Source organism: Hemiscyllium ocellatum, chromosome 1, assembly GCF_020745735.1.
Source record: "Hemiscyllium ocellatum isolate sHemOce1 chromosome 1, sHemOce1.pat.X.cur, whole genome shotgun sequence".
NCBI classification, from domain to species: Eukaryota; Metazoa; Chordata; class Chondrichthyes; order Orectolobiformes; family Hemiscylliidae; genus Hemiscyllium; species Hemiscyllium ocellatum.
In genome coordinates this window covers 59,539,095-59,562,314 of record NC_083401.1, presented here as the reverse complement: position 1 = coordinate 59,562,314, position 23,220 = coordinate 59,539,095, and the positions used below count along the sequence as shown (strand labels likewise).

The 23,220-nt window shown below is 41.4% G+C and overlaps 1 protein-coding gene across 2 annotated transcripts in view; it reads left to right on the top strand.

Moving 5' to 3' along the window:
• The window catches only part of dcaf12 (DDB1 and CUL4 associated factor 12), an 86,609-nt gene that overhangs the window by 46,665 nt on the left and 16,724 nt on the right, over positions 1–23,220 (top strand). For both annotated transcript variants that reach the window (XR_009645002.1, XM_060829609.1), the window contains exons 7-8: positions 2,723–2,885; positions 22,926–23,113. Coding sequence is in view for 1 of the 2 variants with exons in the window: in XM_060829609.1 (XP_060685592.1) it covers positions 2,723–2,885; positions 22,926–23,113 (351 nt within the window). In the remaining variant the exon portion in view is untranslated. The remainder of the gene's footprint in view (positions 1–2,722; positions 2,886–22,925; positions 23,114–23,220) is intronic.

The window sequence follows — 23,220 nt, the reverse complement described above, 5'->3', positions numbered from 1 at the left end:
TTTGCCTGATCTTTTGCATTGAGGTGCCGGAAACCCTTGTTGTGGAGTGTGTAGATGTTTGTGCAGCTGCTCCTCCTGCAAGTTGTTCAGTTATCCTTCACCATTCATGACTAGATGTGGCATCATTGCAGAGCTTAGATCTGATCTGTTGGTTGTGGAATGGCTTAGCTCTGTCTATCACTTGTTTCTGCTAGTTGGTATGCAATTAGCACTGTAATGTACCTTCACTAGGTTGATTCCTCATTTTTAGGTGTGGCTAGTGCTGCTCCTGGCTTGCCCTCTTAGACTCTTCGTTGAACCAGTTAATCCCTCTGGCTTGATGATAACAGTACAGTGAGGGATATGCTGGGCCATCAGGTGCAGATTGTATTGGAGTACAATTCAAGTGCTGCTGATGACCACAATGCCTCAGATGCACAATCTTGAGATGCTAGATCTACTTGAAGTTTATCCTGTTTAATCCAGTAATAGTGCTACAAACCATAATGGAAATTATTCTAAATGTGAAGGTGGGACTTCATCTCTACAAGCATCATCCATTGGTCACATTTACCAGGACTGTCAGGGACAGATGCATTTGTGGCAGGCAAATTGGTGAGGAGGAAAGAATGTTTTTCCTTTTGGTGGTTCCCTCATCACCTACTGCAGACCCAATATAGTAACTATCTCCTTTCGGTCTTGACCTGCTCAATCAATCAGTCATGGTGCTGGTGGGCCACACTTGATATTTAACATTGAAGTCCTCACCCAGAGTACATTCTGCACTCCTGCCACTCTTAGTGAACAGCACTTGAAGGAAGTACTGTGGAGGAAGAATTATTCATCAGCTAAGGGTCAACGGTCTGTGGAAATCAGCATGAGGTTTTCTTACCCTTTCTTTGACCTGATGTCATGAAACTTCATAGGGTCCCAGGTCAATATTGAGGACTTCCATGACCGCTCCCTTGTGACTGCAAATCACTGTGTCACCATTTATTCTTAGTCTCTCCTGCCAATGGGGCATTGTGTCTAAGTAATGATTCCATGAGTATGACTGTCCGGCTGAGAGACAATTCTCCCAATTTTAGTATGAGTCCCCAGCTGTTACTAAGGAGGACTTGGCAGGGTCAGCAAGGCTCTGTTTGCCATTGTCATTTTTGGCATCTTAGTCAATGTCAGGTGGTCCATCCACTTCCGATTCTTTTCTTTCCTTTCTAACGGTTGGTGAAACTGAATGCTTTGCAAGGCCATGACAGAGAACAGTTAAGAGTCCGCTCCATTGCTGTGGATCTGGAGTCACGTATACCAGATCGGGTAAGGATGACAGTTTACTTGCCTCAAGGACATGTGTAAACCAGATGGATTCTTATAAAAATTGACATTTGTTTACATGGACATCATTAGTCTTTTAATTTTAGATGTTTATTATATTCAATCTAGTATATTCATGTTGGGATTTCAATCTGGATCATCAGGACATTACCTGGGTCTCTGATGTAGTCCAGCTACAATGCTACTCAGTCATTGCTGATTGTTACAGTCTTCCAAACTTGGTCTCCAGCATATCAACTCCAAGATGAGCAACCAACGCTTGCTGCTAATGTATTCACCATGGATTGTACCAGAGTCCACCACTTCCCTGTAACATATAGCCTGCACAGCCATATCTAATCCAATTAATTCAGTAACTATGATAACTTTTTAGAGGTGAATTTTCTAGCTGTAATTTTCAGCTGTAATATATTTCTTCATTTAAAACATTTGGCCAATCAAAAGAGGCAAGAAACAAATGCTCACCAATAACCTACCCAGTTTTCCATCCTGTCACAGCCAAGTGCAACAGCTCGAAATAGGTTGTTGGGGCTATCTCCCACTATTGCTGTCCTTGCATGTAGGTCTACTCTGCTATTATGCTGACTTGCTGCATACTTCCAATCTCTTTCTCAGGATAATCAGTGTCAACCTGCTTTGTTTAAAGTTTAAACAAAGGTTGACAGTCAACTGTCTTTCACCTTTAACAAATATGTTCTCCAAGGCACTGTCTCCAACAATCCATTCACTTGCTAACCAATCAGGACTCTCCTCATGTAATATCAATGATGGTTTTTCACTTGAATTTGTACTCTTATGAATTCTCCTGATCTTTATTTTTGACAGTACTCAAGCTCTATTCTCCCAAATGACTATTAAAACCTTTGCTTGGGTAAACAGCCTTTCCTCAGGAAAGGACTGAAGTGTATTTGAGAGAGAAACTTAATGAAAAAGTTGCAAATAAATAGACACAGAAATGGTACAAGTAAATAAATGAATTTCAGACAAGGAAAGGGCAGATGGGTGGATGGAGATTGAAGAGTGATATTGGAGAGGGCAAGTGATGAGACCATTTCTTTTTCCCCTTGACCTCTAATATAGCAGGGAAACAGACCGTTTGGTCCAACTCATTCGTGCCAACCAAATTTTCCAAACTAAATTAGTCCTACTTGCCTGAATTTGGCTCATATCCCTCTAAACCTTTACTATTCGTGTACCTGTTGAAATCTCTTTAAAATGTTGCAACTGGACCTGTATTTGCCACTTCCTCTGGCAGTTTATTCACCCCTAGTAACAAACAAGTAAAAGCAATCTACTTCAGGGACATATCCTCATTTAGCCCTTGTAAACACGGATGGATACAGCGTAAAAGAAAATGTAGCAATCTGTAAAATTCAACTTTAAATAAAATTAAATGTGTTTTCTATTCAAGTTGCTGTCTACCAAGTTGCCACATTGTCGAGAAAATGTTTGCTTGGCATATGGACAAGAATGGTCTGTATATGCTGTGGGATCGCAAGCACATGTTTCTTTCCTTGATCCAAGGCAACCGCAAAGCTACATAAAATCAGTCAGTTCCAGGGAGCGGGGCAGTGGTAAGTTGGAAGAAACTGAAAGTCTGTTGTCTCCTTGTGACTTACTTGGCTAAATACTTTGTTTGTTTTCTGGATCCACTGGCATTTATTTATTTTTCTGTCATGCAATTTATTTCAGGAAACAATATATATTTAAACAGGTAAGATGTTCAAACCAGAATATTGGCATTTAGCAATTCATTGTCTCAATGAGAATGAAGTTTTTATCATTAAATGTTTTAAATCTTTTGTATTTTGTTGGAGATGTGCTGTACTGTTTTATACACTGACCAGAGTACTACTGTACTTTATATTCTTAAGGTATTTGCAAGGCATATACCCAACTTGATTATTTATGTTTGTACAATAATTTAACATACTTCTCTGGAAAAAAAAGTTAAAGAAAACAGCCAGATAGGTACTATTGTAGCTGCTAGACAGCTTTTTTTTGTGGGTGTCACTGTCAAGGCTGGAATTTGTCCATCTCTAGTTGTCCTTGACCTGAATAGGTTGTTAGACCATTTCAGATGACACTTAAGGGTCAACCATATTTCTGTATAGGCCAGATCAGGTAAGAATGATATATTTTCCTCTTTAAAGGACATTCGTGACCCAGAGAGGTCTTTATAGAGAATCAGCAGTAGTTACATGGTTGTCATTAGGGAGCACCTTTTAAGTCCCACAGTCGCATTGAATTCACAATTCGCCATCTGCCATTGTGAGATTTGAACTGTACCATGAAGGTACTAATTTTTCTGTACATCCAATGTAGGTGAATGCTTTTGTTACCATTAATCTACAATTGTATCTACCTCATCAGCTGAGAGGGTCCCTTTTACATCGATGAATGTGAGACTAAATTTTTTTTTCCCATTCCAACTAGGGTAGGGCATATTGCTTTCTGTATGAGCGCTTATTGCCCATCCCTAGTTGCCCTTGAGAAAGTAGTGGTCAACTGCCTTTTTGAACTGAGTAATTCACAAGCTGTAGGTAGACCCATAATGCCATTAGGGAGGGTATTCCAGAATGTTTACCCAGTGACACGAGGAATGGTGATATAACTCCAAATCAGGAAATGAATGGCTTAAAGACGGGATTACAGGTGGTGGTGGTGTTACCATGTATCGGTTGCTTTTGTCCTTCTAGATGGGAGAGGTCATGGGTTTGAAAGGTGTTCTCTGAAGATCTTGGTGAGTTCCTGCAGTGTATCTTGTAGATGATGCACACTGCCGTTACTGCACATCAATGGTGGAGAGAATGAACATGTACCAAGCAAGGACACTGCTTTGTTCAAGAACATTGATCGTTCAATGTTCTTGGAACTGCACTCGTACATGCAAGTAGAGAGTATTCTATCATGCTTCTGACTTATGCCTTGTTGATGTTGGACATGCTTTGGGGAGTCAGGAGGTAAGTTATGTGCTGCAGGATTCCTAACCTCTGACCTGCTCTTGTAGCCATTGTATTTATATGGCAAGTTCAGTTCTGTTTTGGACAGTGGTATTCTCTGATGTTATCTGAGAGTTTCATTGAATGTCAAGGGAGTCAATAAAAAGTGGAGCTGGAAAGGCATTGCACGTCAGGCAGCATCAGAGAAGCAGGGGAGTTGAGGTTTTGGATCAGGACCCTCTTCAGAGATTAAAAATAAGTAGTGCAGGGTTGGAGAACTGAGGTTAGGAGATCTCCTGAGGGGATGAGATTGTTGATGGTCCGGGAGATGATGTTTTAGTGATGAGAGGTAGAATCGTGATCGAGGGAATGATAGGTGGTGTCAGAGAAGGACAATGGTTAGGTTTTCTTGTTGGCAATGTTCATTGCATATCATTTGTGAAAGTTACTTGCCATTTGTCAGCCAAGCCTGCATATTATCCAAGTCTGGTTGCATTTGGACATGGACATTGAAGAGTTGCAAATACTGCTGAGCATTATACAATCATCAGCTAGCATCCTACTTCTGACCTTATGATGGAAGGGGAATCATTGATGAAGCAGCTGAAGATGTTTGGGCTTATAGCACTACTCTGAGGAATTTCTGCGGAGATGTCATGGATCTGAAATCACTGGCCACCAACAATCTCAACCATCTTCCTTTGTGCCATGTGTGACTTTCAATAAATGGAGCATTTTCTCCTAGTTCCTTTTGATTCAATTTTGCGAGGGCTCCTTGATGCTACATTTGGTCAAATGCAGTATTGAAGACCTAAGAACTAGGAATCAGACTAAGCAATTCAGCCCCTCGAACTTGCTCCACCATTCAATGAGATCGTTGCTGATCTCATTTCAGACTCAAATCCACTTTCCTGCTTGCTCCCTACAATCTTTTAAACCAATTAATAATTAAAAAGCTACCTGCGTAAATTTGTTCATACCCCAGAGTCCACCATACTCTGGGATAGTAAATTTAGCAAATTTGTGGCCCCTTGAGCAAAGCAATTTTTCCTAGACTCCATCTTAAATCTGCCACCCCTTAGCCCAAAACAATAATGTCATGTTTAAGATTGCCCCACAAAAGGAAACTCCCACTCTGCGTCTATTTCGTCAATCCCTTTCAAAGTCTTTTTACCTTCATTTTATGTCCTCTCATTCTTCCAAACCGTACCAAGTATCAGCCTCCACCTCTCAATGTCTCCCCATTAGCCATGCCTTTGGAAGTACTGCAGTGAACCTTCTCTGAACTACTTCCCATATATGATTAATCAAGGGAACCAAAATACCCAGCGCCAAAGCTTTGGAACTTTCTTTCCATTTAGCTCATTTGCCTTTTGCTCTGCCAAACAAATTGGATAGCCTCACACTTAGCTATGTTACACTCTATCTGCCAAATTTTGGCCCGAACAATCCATATCCATTTATAAATTTCTTATTTTTTCATTGCATGGACTTTGTTTCAGGCATTCACTTTTACCTTGCCTCTAGAATTTTTGTCTAGTTGCTACCTGGTGTTTTTATTGTATTGCATTTTCTTGAGCATGGACCCTAAAGTTTAAATCCATCAATTTTATCACTCTAAATGAGCACAATGGCCAAATGACTGTGTCCTGTAATGTAAACATTTGACTCTATTACCTGCACTAAATATCTGCACATAACCAAGATTTTTAGCACTGTTACGTTCTTTATTTCTTGAGATCCTCACACAGTTGATGCAACTAAGAAATGCCAACTTCTGTGAACAACAACCAAATTTTATTAAGTACAGTACAAACTTTCTGGAGGAACTTTTAAAATGTACCTTGGAGGGCTAACAGGGTCGTGGCAAAAGTTCTCCCCGAACAAAGGAAACAGACCTTCCTTTATTCAAAATCTTTACATCACAGTTAGTAATGCTCACAAGACAACCCCCAGCCACTCCCTCACAGTCATATGCCACTCAAGACACATTGCAGTGACCACTTCACATCTAGTAACAAAATAATGCAAATCATCTTTAATGGCCAGATCTGGTGTGAATTGTATTTTTTTTGTAACTAGAGGGTACAGTCAGAATTTCAATTGCAACTGACTTCTGAATGGGTGATGATGCTGCAAATGACTCTGAATGGCAAGGAATGACCATGTGAATTCACTTACATTCTCTGTAGAACAGAGACATCCACCCTACCTGACCACTTTCCTGCAGGCCAGCAGAGCAAATTAACACTTCATTATCACACTATAGTAGGTCACATATTACTGTTAGAATGCCCCAAAGACAATAAAAATGACAACAAAAAAAGTGAAGGTTTTTGAAGTCATAATTAATGTTCTGTGGGGCTAACTTTGATCATTTATCAATTTTTTTGATTGTTATTCATATGTTTAATCTTTCACTGCAGCTTTACCCTTCACCTTTTATTTGTGCATAATTGTGCACTATTGTCTGATTGATTCTTAATTTTTAGACATCCATATCTGTCCAGATTTAAAAATCTTGGTCATCTTTTTAAAATTGTATCTCTTTTGTTGGTCAAGGTTACTTTTTCCAATTTACTTCCAATAATGCTTTCCTTGTCCCTTCATAATTAAAATATGCTTTTATGGTATTTTACTTTGATAAGTGTTTAATGGTTATCTCAATTATTGTAAACTTTAGGAATAAAGGTCACGTTGTGATCACCATTTGGTAGATTGTCCCCATGCTTTTTCCTCTAAGTCAACTTTGGTCCATTACCTACTAGCAGATTATTCCTTATTGGGGTTTAGGAAGAACAGAATGTTGGAACAGTGGATGACTATTCAACTTGTTGAGCCTGCTTCTGCACTTAATATGGTCATGACTCATCAAGGAGTTGGGGACCACGTGTAGTGTGTCAAAGTTTGCACATGACACTAAGATGAGTGGTAGAGCAAAGTATGCAGGGGACTATGAAACTTTACAAAGGGTCATAGATAGCTTAAGTGATTTGGCAGAGGTTTGGCCAATGGTTACAATGTTAATAAATATGAAGTCATCCATTTTGGTAGGATTAACAGTAAAATGACCTTTACTTGAATGATTTTTTTTAAAAAATCACAGCATGCTGCGATGCAGAGTGACCTGAGTGTCCTTGTGCATGAACCACATAAGATTGGTCTGTCGGTGCAACAGATAATTAAGAAGGCATATGCAATTTTGTCCATCATTGCTAAAGGGATTTAGTTTAAAAGCAGAGGGGTAATGTTACAGCTGTATATGGTGCTGGTGAGGTCACACGTGGAGTACTTTGTGCAGTTTTAGTCTCCTAACTTGAGAAAGGATGTGCTGACACTGGTGGGGGTGCAGAGGAGGTTCACTAGGTTGATAGTGGAGTTGAGAGGGTTGGCTTATGAGGAGACACTGAAAAGTCTGGGATTATATTCATTGGAATTTAGAAGAATGAGGGAAGAGGTATCTTATTGAAACAAATAAAATTATGAACGGAATAGATAAGATAGAAGTAGAGAGGATGTTTCCACTGGCAGGTGAAACTAGGACAAGTTTCCAAATAGCCTCAATATTAGGGGAAGCTGATTTAGGACTGAGTTGAGAAAGAACTTGTTCACCCTGAGAGTTGTGAATCTGTGGAATTCTCTGCCCACTGAAGTAGTTGAGGCTTTCTCAGTAAATGCTTTTAAAGCTATAATAATAACATTTGAACAGTAAGGGAATTAAGGATTATGGTGAGAGGGTAGATAAGTGGAGCAGAAGCCACAAAAAGATCAGCCATGATCTTATTGAATGGCAGAGCAGGCTCAAAGGGCCAGGCAGCCTACTCCTGCTCCTAGTTCTTATGTTCCTTCAACTCCTCCTACTCCCTGGCTACTTGGATCTCTCAGTCTCAGAGGCTTCTGCTATCTTTCTCAGTGAAAACCAAAACACAAAGTAATAATTTAGCATTTTGGTCAATTCCTGATTCAAAATTGTAAATTCTCCTGACTGTGTCTGTATTGGTCCCACATTTGTTTTAACCAAACATTTCCTTTTTGCATGTGAACAGAAACTTTTACAGTCCATGTTTATATTTTTTTGCTAAGTTGTATTCCTATTCTGCTCTCCTTTGCCATATCAGTTTCTTGGTCTTTTGTATTCTATGAACCTCAATCCTCAAAATTACTGGTATTTATGCTAAATTTATAGACCTATTTTGATTAGATTAGATTAGATTCCCTATGGTTTGGAAACAGGCCCTTTGGCCCAACAAGTCCACACCGACCCTCTGAAGAGTAACCCACCCAGACCCATTTCTCTCTGACTAATGTCACCTAACACTATGGATAATTTAGTATAGCCAATTCACCTGATCTGCACATCTTTGGAATGTGGGAGGAAACCCACCCAGACACTGGGAGAATGTGCAAACTCCAAATGGACAGTTGCCCAAGGCTGGAATTGAACCTGGGACCCTGCTGCTGTGAGGCAGCATTGCTCACCACTGAGCCACAGTGCCGCCAACTCTTTATACACTCCTGAACTTCTTTGTTAGTGCCAGTTGATGGTTTTTGAGTTTTTGCACCTTGAAGGAATGTATGGTTGCAGTAAGTCATGTAATAGGCAATGGATGGGTTAATCCTATGTGCAGTCATGATTTGTAATGTATTTTCCCAATTAAGCTCAACCAACTCGTGCCTCATGGTTTCATAACTTTTTTTCAATTTAATACACTTGCTTAAGATTGATCAATGTGATATAAAATTCAATAATGTTGTCGTCACTTATCCAGAAAGGTTCTTTTACAAGGTTATTAGTTAGCCATTTGTCATTATAAAATATTAGATGCAAAATAGCCTGTAGTCATCTCCTTTGAGTTGCTGCTCTAGTATCATCCCAAAGTTATTCTCCAAAGTTGTATTGCTCAGTTCGTTTACCTAGGTTTTATGTAGATTGATTATTGCTCATGCTACAACTTCCCTCCATTGATTTACACTGTCTCACATTACCGCCAGTTTTTAGTGGCCGATGATTAGCTTTGAACGCTATCTGCTGCATCCTGTTGATTCTCAGTTCAACATTGTTCTTCTAGTTTGAGGCAGTCCCTTATTAATATATTGATCTCGTTTGCTATTATCAGTGCAATTCCACATTCACTTGTCTGACCTTCCTGAAAGTGGAATATACTTGAATATAGTTCCCACCATGCAGCCATGTTTCTTCAATGACAATTAATGGCCATTTCTCTTTATTAGTGCCCTTAGATCATCTAACTTGTTGCAAATGTATTCAGGTTGGATGCCCTTAACTTTGTGACTTGATATTGTTCCTCTTTTGAAGCACACTCAATGCTCAGTTTCAGCTGTCCTGTCTTCTTTTCTCCTTAGCATCTTTTCAAATTCTTGTTACTAACTTGATTTCCTGCCAATTTGGTTTACCCCCTCTGGTTCCCTGTGACAGACAAGTTTGAATCCATCTCAACAGAACCACCAAGTCTCTGTGCAAGGTCGCAGTCCCATTGAGGTGTAATCCTTTAAGCTTAAAAAGGTCTCATCTTCTGTAAAACTAGACCCAAATACTCTGAATTCTGATGCCTTCCCTCCTAAGTCACGTTTCCAACATAGTGATAAACGGCTCCCTTTTGGAATGGCAGGTGGTGATCAGTGGGGTACCGCAGGGATCAGTGCTGGGACCGCAGCTTTTTACAATATATAAATGATATAGAAGATGGTATTAATAGTAACATGTAGCAAATTTGCTAATGATACAAAGCTGGGTGGCAGGGTGAAATGTGAGGAGGATGTTAGGAGATTACAGGGTGACCTGGACAGGTTAGGTGAGTGGACAGATGCATGGCAGATACAGTTTAATGTGGATAAATATATGGTTATCCACTTTGGTGGCAAGAACAGGAAGGCAGATTACTACCTAAATGGAATCAAGTTAGGTAAAGAGGCAGTACAGAGAGATCTAGGTGTTCTTGTACACCAGTCAATGAAGGCAAGCATGCAGGTACAGCAGGTAGTGAAAAAAGCTAATAGCATGCTGGCCTTCATAACAAGAGGAATTGAGTATAGAAGCAAGGAGGTTCTTCTGCAGCTGTACAGGGCCCTGGTGAGACCGCACCTGAAATATTGTGTGCAGTTCTGGTCTCCAAATTTGAGGAAAGACATTCTGACTATTGAGGCAGTGCAGCGTAGGTTCACGAGGTCAATTCCTAGAATGACGGGACTATCTTATGTTGAAAGATTGGAGCGACTGGGCTTGTACACCCTTGAGTTTAGAAGACTGAGGGGGGATCTGATTGAGACATATAAGATTTATTAAAGGATTGGACACTCTGGAGGCAGGAAACATGTTTTCGCTGATAGGTGAGTCCCGAACCAGAGGACACAGCTTAAAATAAGGGGTAGGCCATTTAGGACAGAGATGAGGAGAAACATCTTCACCCAGAGAGTGGTGGGTGTATGGAATGCTCTGCCCCAGAAGGCAGTAGAGGCCCAGTCTCTGGATTCGTTTAAGAAAGAGTTGGATAGAGCTGTCAAAGATGGTGGAATCAAGGCTTCTGGAGATAAGGCAGGAACAGGATACTGATTGAGGATGATCAGCCATGATCATAATGAATGGTGGCGCAAGCTCGAAGGGCAGAGTGGCCTACTCCTGCACCTGTTGTCTATTATCAATTGATCAACCCTCCTGCTGTTAGGTTCATTATCAGGTGGCATTGGGCCTGTTCTAAGGTTACTGACCTTGATGTCCTGCTTTCTAATTTTCTTCCAAATTGCCTTAAGTCTGCATTCCCTTTTCCCTCCCAATATGGACAATGGTTTCTAGTGGATCCATCTGCTCTAGAAGGATGTCCTGTAGTTGTTTTGTGATATCCTTGATCCTGTAAGTGGGTAAAAACAATGACTGCAGATGCTGGAAACTAGATTCTGGAGTAGAGTGGTGCTGGAAAAGCACAGCAGTTTCAGCACCACTCTACTCCCCTTAATCCTGTAAGAGCCATGTTTCTCCATGGGATGATTTCTGGAGTACCTTATGTGATCAACTGGACTGGAAGATGGATGTTTTAGTAACAAGTAAAAGCTCCAAATTTATCTGCCCCCATGGACTGCAGTGGTTGAGAAGGCAGCTCGACACCCCCACCACCACCTGAAGGGCACTAATTATAGTCTATCCAGTTATGGTCTATCTACATCTTAGGAAAGATTATAGAACAAGACAGCATAGAACAGGCCCTTCGGCCTACGATGTTGTGCTGAACATTTGTCCTAGCTTAAGCACCTATCCATGTACCTATCCAATTGCCACTTAAAGGTCACCAATGATTCTGACTGTGCCACTCCCACAGGCAGCGCATTCCATGCCCCCACCACTCTCTGGGTAAAGAACCTACCCCTGACATCCCCCCTATACCTTCCACCCTTCACCTTTAAATTTATGTCCCCTTGTAACACACTGTTGTACCGGGGAAAAAAGTCTCTGACTGTCTACTAATCTATTCCCCTGATCATCTTACAAACCTCTATCAAGTCACCCCTCATCCTTCGCCATTCCAATGAGAAAAGGCCTTGCACCTATCCTCGTACGACCTATTCTCCATTACAGGCAACATCCTGGTAAATCTCCTCTGCACCCTCTCCAAACCTTCCACATCTTTCCTAAAGTGAGGTGACCAGAACTGCACACAGTACTCCATATGTGGCCTTACCAAGGTCCTGTAAAACTGCAACATCACCTCATGACTCGTGAATTCATTCCCTCTGCTAATGAACGCTAATACACCATAGGCCTTCTTACAAGCTCTATTCACCTGAGTGGCAACTTTCAAAGAGCTATGAACATAGACCCCAAGATCCCTCTGCTCCTCCACTTTACTAAGAACCCTACCGTTAACCCTGTATTCCGCATTCTTATTTGTCCTTCCAAAATGGACAACCTTACACTTGACAGGGTTGAACTCCATCTGCCACTCCTCATCCCAGCTCTGCATCATATCTAAGTCCCTTTGCAGCTGACAACAGCCCTCCTCACTATCCACAACTCCACCAATCTTCGTATCGTCTGCAAATATACTGACTCACCCTTCGACCCTCTCTTCCAAGTCATTAATAAAAATTACAAACAGCAGAGGACCCAGAACTGATCGCTGCAGAACTCCACTTGGAACTGGGCTCCAGGCGGAATATTTACCATCTAACACCACTCTCTGACTTCGACCAGTCAGCCAGTTCTCTATCCAACTGGCCAAATTTCCCACTACCCCATGCCTCCTGACTTTCTGCATAAGCCTACCATGGGGAACCTTATCAAATGCCTTACTAAAATCCATGTACACTACATCCACTGCTCTACCCTCATCCACACGCTTGGTCACCTCCTCAAAGAATTCAATAAGACTTGTAAGGCAAGACCTACCCCATACAAATCCATGCTGGCTGTCCATAATCAAGCAGTGTCTTTCCAGATACTGATAATCCTATCCCTCAGTACCCTTTCCATTACTTTGCCTACCACTGAAGTAAGACTAACTGGCCTGTAATTCCCGGGGTTATCCCTATTCCCTTTTTTGAACAGAGGCACAACATTCGCCACTCTCCAGTCCCCTGGTACCACCCCCGTTGACAGTGAAGACGAAAAGATCATTGCCAATGGCTCTGCAATTTCCTCTCTTGCTTCCCACATAATTCTAGGATATATCCCGTCAGGCCTGGAGGACTTGTCTATCCTCAAGTTTTTCAAAATGCCCAACACATCTTCCTTCCTAAAAAGTATCTCCTCTAGCTTGGTCCGTTTCATACTCTCCTCTTCAACAATACAGTCTGTAAATACTGAAGAAAAGTACTCATTCAAGTCCTCTCTCCTATCTCTTCCGACTTAATACACCGTGTCTCACTACTGTCCTTGATCGGATTCTCATGTTTCTCACATACGCATGAAAGGCCTTGGGGTTATCCTTGATCCTTCCCGCCAAAGATTTTTCATGCCCTCTCTTAGTTCTTTTAATCCCCTTCTTCAGCTCCCTCCTGGCTAACCTGTATCCCTCCAACGCTGTGTCTGAACCTTGTTTCCTCAACCTTATGTAAGCCGCCTCCTTCCTCTTTACTAGACATTCAACCTCCCTCGCCAACAAAGGTTCCCTCACACGACCATCTCTTTCCTGCCTGACAGGTACAGACGACCTGACAAAGACAGGTCGTATCTGTATCTTGAAAAAGTTCCACATTTCAACGACATCCTTCCCTGACCGCCTATGTTCCCAACATATGCTCCTCCGATCCTGTCTTGCAGCATCATACTTGCCCTTCCCCCAATTGTAAAACCTACCCTGTTGCACGCACCTATCTCTCTCCATAACCAAGATGAAAGTCACAGAACTGTGGTCACCATCACCAAAATGCTCACCCACTAACAAGTCCATCACTTGTCCCGATTCGTTACTGAGTACCAAATCCAATATGGCCTCCCCTCTGGTAATTATAGAGTAAGTAGATTATAAGTGTGACTTTGATCTTGATCAGCATTTTAGAATCATAGAATTCCTACAGTGTGGAAGCACGCCATTCGGCCATCATGTCCACATCATCTTTCCAAAGGGCATCCACCCAGACTCTCACTCTTACCCTATCCCTGTAACCATGCTTCTCCACCCAACCTGCACATCTTTGAACTGCGGGAGGAAACCAGACCACTTGGAGGAAATCTGTGTAGAGCTGGGAGAATGTGCAAACTCCACAACCGACAGTCCCTGAGGCTGGAATTGAACCGGGTCCCTGGCACTGTGCAACAGCAGTGCTGATCACTGAGCCACCGTGCTGCCCCTTCAGTTTTAGTTTTTGTTTATATAAAGCACATTTCAGTTAATTCTATGTACAGGCTGAATAGGTTTAGAAAACATGATAACTGGAGGACTCTATTAACAGGGAATTTAATGTCTGCAGTAAAAAAGCTAAAGAGGGAGTGCTGTGGATGCAAACGTCCAGAGTTCAGACTGTTTGATCCAGCAGAGTTTTGACCCAAGAAGACACTCGCTTGTTGAAATGGATGCATGCAACCATGGGACAATTGGAGGAGATTTGAAAGAATGACCTTCCAAAAGACACAAGAAATGTGTTCCTTGAGCCAAGTGCTTAATCTTCCAATTTTTACTTAATACCTGACTTGGTTTTCTGATAATTTAAGTCAAATGGGTGTAGGAGGAAAGATATGAAGTTCAGTGTAAAGTACACACGTGTTTATGATACTTCTGCTATCTTAAGCATAACTGCACTTTAATAAATATTAGTTGTACTGAAATCCTCTTTGTATCGAATTTTTTGCACAGGTAGAAGATCCTTTATCCAATCATCCTAAAACCGAAAAGCTTCGAAATCTGAAGGTTTTATTCTGAATTTTTTTTCTCATTAACAAAGTTGTTTGGCAAGCAAACATTAACCCAGTTGACACCCACTCGATGTGTGTTACTCTGATGCAAGATGGGGGACGTGGCCAAGCAAAAACAGGCCTGGGGTTTCTCTGTGAACGCCCCCAAGTCAACACCCACTCGATGCGTATCACTCAGATGTGACGTAGGGGGTCGTGGCCTAGCACATTCTTAGTTAGAAGTCTGCTTCTCCAGTAAGATTTTTTCAAATTTCACCATTAAACTGTCACTTATTCTGAAAACCAAAAAAACTCCAAATTCAGAAAAACAGCTGGTCCCGAGCTTTTCGGATGAAGGATCTTCTACCTGTACTGAACAAACCAGCAATTTGTGACTGACTGGTAATATTTGTGGAACAGATAGTTTCAAGAGATACTTGGTGGCAACATTAAATTCTGCCCAGAAATGGGGGAGGAACTTGATGTAACATTTTTGATAAATCAATAATGTAAGTTCATAAAATCACTGACAAGTTGAAATGTTGCAGGCAGTAAGAAAGAGAAAAAGCCATTGACAATGACTCCATGTTGAGAATGCTTCAGTTAGCTGTACTGCTAGGAATGCAGGACTCTGAAGCCGGCCTGGCGTGTTGAGAACGTAGGAGCAGCACTAAATCTGCATTTGGTAAATTTATAAAGGATTAACAAGAACCCTATGGGCATTAATATTTGAGTGCAACTGTGTGTCAGGTCAAAAAAAATTTGCAAGCAGTATTTACTTGATATAACTGAACATGATTTGAACCCAAATAAACCCAGGGATTAAATGTTTGTGAAGAGCTGGAAGTATGCTTGTGAATGAGTACTAAAACATAGTTTCAGAATTCAGAGTAGTGTAACCAATGAAATAGGATCGGGGTGTGGTTGCTCATGATCAACCAATACAGGAGCAGTCATTGAGGCAGTCAGTGACAGCATGACTCTTGGGAGGGAGTTAGAAGATTAAATTGGCAAAAGTAACAAATTGTGATCCCTTGTGAAGTTCAGTAAGATTTGATAATCCACTGTGTCATTAATAGCTGGGGAAAAATTTGCTGAAAAATCTGTGGGATACCATGACTGCACTTTGCTATTTGAGGTGCATTTTAGGGTAGTGTGTCAGAGTTTATCACTCATACAGATCCTCAAAACAAGTCCTCAGTGGCAATCCATTGGACGATACTTGTGTGATGTCGAAGATTGCGGCATCAGATGAAGGCTGCAGCAGGAGGAAAATCCTCAGTTGTTGAGGTTTTCGTACCGCTGGAACTGGATCTACTTTTTGTCAAGGACTGTGTGTCTGCTGATGTGCAATAGCATTCCTACTTAAAAGATGTCCTGTATGAGATGTCTGCCTAGATGAATTCATCACTCTCTACATACACAACACCAAAATGAAGAACTGTTCTTGTTGCCCATGAACTCGATCACTTCAGCATTAATATTCCTGCCCTGCAGAAGACATGAAGAGATGATGCTTATACCACCTGGAGAGGAAAACCACAGGGTCAGCGTAGGTCTCATGGCATTAGATTTGTTATCGAGAGCAAATTTGTCAATCACTCTGAGCTCCCTATTGGCACCAATGATTGCCTCATGACTCCTCATTCACAACTTGCCACTATCCGGACTGCCTCTGCTCCAACCTATGATATCATACCTGAGGCTAAAATAGGCTTCTACCCTGGGTGCCATACTCGCCAGTATCCCTAACAAGAAATTGGAAAGGGCGCCCAACTCTGGAAAGGAGGGAGTTTGGGAATTGCAACATCAATGGGATGATTCTTAACAAGTGTGAGAAACACCAGCTGGTCATCAATGCAATGTTGTGCCGAAAAGATCACAATGAAAACATTGGCACATGACTAACTACATAGAACAGTATTACATAGGAACAGGCCCTTGGGCCCAACATTTCTGTACTGACCACGATGCCCTTTGAAACTAACTCCGTTTGCCTACATATTTTCCTCTATTCCCTGCCTGTTCATGTCTGTCTAAATGTTCTTTAAACACTGTTGAATATGCCTGCATCTGTGTCATTGTTTAATCCCAAAAGCTAAAGGATGTCGTCATTACCAAAGAAATAACCAGTGAAGGTGACTGCTAGACTAGCTCATCTGCTCAATGTCCATCAAATGCCACTAGAAGCAGCTGGAGGTGAAGAAACTGTTCAGAAAAAAAGCTTAATGTTGAATGGCGTCAAGAGCCATGTAGACTAGTGAGCCCCCAACCATGTTTTCACCAAAATCTTCTGTAAGTTCATTTTAATGGAGCAGATTGAGTCTGAAAAGAGCTTAAGATAGATATCATTTTATGCTGTGAAGAAATCATTGGTACAAGATCAAGAAACATCAAAACAAGTTTGACAAGAATGACCACATCATCTAAGACCTCATCAACAAGAACAGAAAAGCTCGCTGTGCCTGGCAAAACAACACCACCAGCGAGGCAAAGAGGAGAATTTATCAATAGCCAAGTCAGAGTTACAAAGTAGAATCAAGAGCAAATGATGAACCGAGAAACTAAGAAGTTCCAAACGCTTGCTGACAAGCACGATGTTTGGAGTCATTTCAGTGCCAACAACGCAATATGCGTGCCCGATACCCTTGGCGCCTCAAGTGCGGAGAAAGAATGATATCTTTTGTGAGACCGAGAAATCATTAGACATTGATGGAAAGAGCATTTCAAAGAACTTGTAAATTATGATACAAATGCTGATGTTTTTCAGGAAGTCCAACTCCCCATTAAAGAAAACCTTGGATTCCTATCCAGTCATTAGATACATGCAGAATTGAAAAGCTGAGTAGTAGATAAGATTCCAGCAGAGACTTTCAGCTTGCAGCAGCAAACCTTAGCCGTGGTCTCTCTCAACTGTTCCTGAAACTTTATGACAAAAGAAGAAATCCCTGGTGGGCAAGCAGGAGACTGGAAAAACACAGCAAGCCAGGCAGCATCAGGAGGTGTGGAAGTCAACGTTTCGGGTATAACCCTTCTTCAGGACTGTGGATGGGTGTGGGGGGAGTTGCAGATAAAGGGGGAGGTGGTGAAGTGGGATAGGTGAAATCAGGCAGAGGCTACAATCTGGTTGGTCAGTGGGAAGAATGGATCCGTTTGGTGGCAGGTAGCAATGGCAGTGAGGGGGAGAGGCTGGGAAGGGAGTCGGGAATGGGAGGGAGGTTCTTTTGAAATTGGAGAACTCAATGTTGAGTCCTCCAGGATGTTGAAGCATGCTGAAGAATTGGTCTCACACAAGAAAACTCAAATCCTTTATCAACCCATCCCAGGTCAAATCCTTTACCAGGGTAAAAAATGAGGTGTGCAGATGCTGGAGATCACAGCTGAAAATGTGTTGCTGGTTAAAGCACAGCAGGTTAGGCAGCATCCCAGGAACAGGAAATTCGACGTTTCGGGCATAAGCCCTTCATCAGGAATGATCCTTTACCAGTCCATCTCTCTATTTATGTCAGTGGAGAAATCCTCCCAAACATTTCACCTATCTGGGAAGCTACCCCTCATCTAAGGCAGACATTGATGCAGATGTTCAACATTAGATCCAATCTGCAAGCACCCCCCCCCCTTCCAAATCAGATGACTTAGGATGAGAGTCCTTGTTGATGACAAGGCCCTTGAGAAGTACCGTCAACATAGGTTAAGACAGATTCTCCATATCAGCTGGCAATCAATAGCACCAGCATCAAGGCTACAATCATTCAAAACCAACTAAGTAGATGTAGAGTGGATGTTTCCTCTGGGGCAATCTCAAACAAGAGATCGTAGTTTTGGGAAAGGGCTAACAGGTTTAAAATAGAGATAAGGAGAAATTATTTCTCTCAAGGGTCCTGAATATATGGAGTTTTCTACCTCAGAATATTGTAGATACTGGGACATTGAGTATATTTGAGGAGGAGATAGTCAGATTTTTAATTGGTATTGGTTAGGTTGAAGGGTATGGAGGGCAGAAAGTGGAATTGGGACTGAGATGAGATTGGCCATGACACACTAAATGGCTCAAGGGGCTGAATTACCTAATCCTGTTCCTAGTTCTTCGCAATGGAGACGACTTCGTTTTTATGTCCTGCTTTCTGGTCTCTGTAGGTCCTGAAAAATCATGTGCCTCCCACACCCCCCATCTTTTCTCCGTCTTCATCACAATCTGCCGATTTTGATATGGACATGATCTTTTATCAAATCATTTTAAACTACCAAACTTTCAGCTTATATTGGCTATAATTTAGCTGTAATTGTTTTAGGCAGAGCATGTTGCTCGAGTTTATCATTGTGGCTATTTTGAGATAGTAATAGACATATAACAGTATGTAACAGGGCCTGTTACAGGCCCTTCAACCCCCTCTGTTGTACCGGCCTTTTATCCTACTAATCAAACTAATCCAGTTATGCTTTATTGTACTAGCTTACATGTTCCCATCCAAGAGTCGCTTGAATGTCCCCACTGTATCAGACTGTACTATCATTACTGGCAAGGCATTCCATGCACCCACTACTCTTTGTGTAAAGAACCTTACCTCTGACATCTCCCTAAATTACCTTAAAATTATGCCTCTTGTGATAGGCATTTCCACCATAGGAAAACGTCTGTGCCTATCTATTCTGTATTTGCCTCACTTGTACATCTCTTTCAAGTCACCTCTCATTCTTCTTCACTCCAGTGGGGAAAAAAATGCTGTAGCTCCTTCAGCCTTTTTTCATAAGATATGCCTTCCAGTTCAAGTAAATCTTTTCTTCATTCTCTCTAAAGCTTCCACATCTTTCCTATAATAAGGCGACCAGAACTGAACACAAGTGTTGTCTAATCAGGGCTCTGTAGAGTTGCAGCATAACCTTGCGGCTCTTAAACTCAATCCCCCTGCTCATGAAAGCCAACACACCATGCGCCTTCTTAACAACCCTACCAACATGGGTGGCAACATTGAGGAATCTATGGGCTTGGAACCCCAGATCTGTCTGTTCCTCCACACTGCCAAGAATTTTGCATTTAACCCTGCAAAGTGAATAACTTCACACTTTTCCAAGTTGAACTCCATCTGCCACTTATCAGCCCAGTTCTGCATCCTGCACTATCCACAACTCTACCAACCCCGTGTCATCGACAAACTTATTAACTCACCCTTCCACTTCCTTATCCAAGTCATTTATAAAAATCACAAACAGCAGGGGTCCCAGAAGTGATCCCTGCGGAACACCGCTGGTTACAGAGCTCCAGGCAGAATGCTTTCCATCTACTAACACCCTCTGTCTTCTGTGGGCCAGCCAATTCAGTTTCCAGACAGCCATATTTCCCTGTATTCTCATGCCTCATTACTTTCTGCATGAGCCTACCATGAAGAACCTTATCAAACACCTTTAAAATCCATGTACACATTTCCTGCTCTACCTTCATCAATGTGTTTTGTCACACCTTCAAAGAATTCAGTAAAGTTTGAGGCATGACCTGCACCCCTCAAAGCCATGCTGACTATCTTTAATAAAGCTATGGTTTTCCAAGTAATTATAAATCAGAATGCTCTCCAATACTTTGCCCACCACTGTTGTAAGACTGACTGGTCTGTAATTCCCAGGATTATGCCTATTCCCTTTCTTGAACAAGGGAATAACATTTGCCACCCTCCAATCACCTGGCACTACTCCAGTGGACAGTGAGGATGCAAAGTTCATTGCCAAAGGTGCAGCATTCTCTCTTCTCTCTTCCTATAGTAACCTAGGTTATATCCCATCTGGCCCAGCGGACTTGGCTATCCTCATGGTTTTCAAACTTTTCAGCACATCCTCCTTCCTAACATCAACCTGTTCTCACATATCAATCTGTTTCTCGCTGTCCTTCCGCACATCAAGGTCCCTCTCAGTAGTGAATACTGAAGCAAGGTATTCATTAAGGACCTCCTACTTACTTCAACTCCAGGTGCATGTTCCCTACACTATTCCTGATTGGTCCTATCTTCACTCTGGCTATTGATCCTCACAAGTGTAGAACGCCTCAGGTTTTTCCTTAATCCTACTTGCTAAAGCTTTTTTATGCCCCCTTCAAGCTCTCCTAAGTCCATTCTTCAATTTTTTTTTCTGGCCTGTCTGATCATAACCTCCTCAACCTTAAGTAGGCTTCCTTCTTCCTCCTTTCAAGATGTTCCACATCCCTTGTCACCCAAAGTTCTTTCAACCTACCATCCTTTCCTTTCCTCAGTGGGGCAAACCTGTCCAGCAATCGCAGCAAGTGCTTCCTAAATAGCCTCCACATTTCTGTCATGCTTTTCCATGAGAATATCTGTTCCCAATTTAGGTGCCCCAGTTCCTGCATAACAGCATGATAAATCCCTCTCCCACAATTAGCTGCTCCTCAGATGCTGCCTGAACTGCTGTGCTCTTCCAGCACCACTAATCCAGAAATACATATTTTCCCATACCATCTACTCCTATCCTTCCCCATGACTGTAGTAAAGGTTAGGGAGTTGTGATCACTATCACAGAAATGCATCCCACTGAGAGATCTGACACCTGGCATGGGTTCGTTGCCAAGCACCAAATCCAATATGGCCTCTCCTCTAGTTGGCCTATCTGCATTTGTGTCAGGAACCCTTCTTGGACACACCTCACAAAAACTGCTACATGCAAACTATTTGAACTAAGGAGGTTCCAACCAATATTAGGGAAGTTCAAGTCATCCATGATGACAACCATGTTACTTCTGCATCTTTCCAAAGTCTGCCTCCCTGTTTGTGATTTGCGAATTGATAGAGAATCATTTATATTCCCCTTTAGGGTGTTTTAATTAAAAGTGAAACTTTATGTTTTAAACAAAGGTTGATTTATTGCAAAACTAATGCCATAGTTATTGAAGTAAAAGCAACAGTGTTACTAATTCCAATAGTATATTCAACATTTAAAACTGGATACAGATAAAGATATGCTGATAAAAATATGCTTATAAAGGTGGCAGCAATAGCACTCTCACCCAATATTATTACAGAGGCTTTTTTATTTGTTTGTGAGATGAATTGTCCAGAGGGTGGTTAGGAGTCGGTCTCATTGCTGTGGATCTTGAGTCATATGTAGAGCAGAAAAGGAAAAGATGGCAGATTTCCTGCTATAAAGGACACAATTAAACAAGATGGTTTTTGTGGCAATCAGCAGTGATTGTGGTCAACTTTAGGCTAGCTTTTTATTCCAGATTTTTGAGTTTAAATTTTACTAAATGCCATGGTGGGATTCAAACCAAGTTCCCCAGAGAATTAACAGTAGCAGAAATTGTTGGAGAAACTCAGCAGGTCTGGCAGCAACTGTGAAGAGAAAGCAGAGTTAAAGTTTCAAGTTTAGTGACTGTTTAATCAGAATCAAGAATTGGCTTGGGGCTGTGAATTGTTAATTGATCAGACTAAATCTTGATACAGAATCGTCCATTGTATTTTGGTCAAAGTTGTTATATTTTTAACTGTCCAAGCTTGATCTTGGACACTTTCATCCTGTCAGGTTTTTGGTGAGATAGGAAAAGTTATTCATACATCGAGGGGAATTATTGTCAATATTAACCCTTGGAAATAATAATTGAATTTCTAAGAGTTTCTCTTTCATTTCTTCTTGAGACAAGTGCAGCCTGGCTCTAATACCAGCTGATGGCATGGGTGGTGGTCACACTTATGGGAACCATTTTGAGAGATTACTTGTGTCAATTTTAAAGACAGATTAACCTTCTTTTCAAATTATACGTAACATAAATAAGAGCAGGAGGAAGTCACCTGACCTGGTGCCCCTGCTGCACCATTCAATATGATCATGGCTGATCTTTTTGTGGACTCAGCTCCACTGATCCGCCAGCTCACCATAACACTTAATTCCTTTACTGATTAAAAATATATCTTTGCCTTAAAAACAAGGTAGCCTCAGCTGCTTCATTGGGGAAGAAATTCCACAGATTCAAAGCCCTTTCGGTGAAGAAGTTCCTTCTCACCTCAGTTCTAAATCTGCTTCCCCTTATTTTGAGGCTATGCTCCCTGGATCTAGTTTCTAGTGTAAGATTTAACAGCAGTTTGTGACACTACTATTTTGTTCTTATCCTCTGATTCAAGCCAGTAAGTAGCTTTTATAGTCAACTTTCCTTTGACTACTGTATAGTTATAGTTCTGTAAACAATTTTAGTTTTTACTCTGTTCATTTATGCAGCTTTTTATTTTATGACAGAAATGTTTTCACATTTGAAGAAAATAATCCAAATGCTATTTGAAGTAGAGAAGAAAGATAATAAGCGGTAAAAAGAGATCTTGTTTTGTTTTTTTAAACAGGTATTCGTTCTGTAAGCTTTTATGAACACATTATAACAGTAGGAACAGGACAAGGTTCTCTGCTTTTCTATGACATCAGAGCTCAGAAGTTTATGGAAAGGCTGTGTCAAGCAAACTACTACAGTGAGAAGCTGAAACTCAAGTCTTGTGAAGAAATTTTAAAATTAACAACAGGGAAGGGTTGGTTGGTAAGTTGGGAGATTTTATATTTTCTATTAAGTGCAAAGTGTGAACAGTTCTAAAATACCTGTTCCATGGGGTTTACAAAGTACTTGGTTTTAAGTTTGTCATTTCT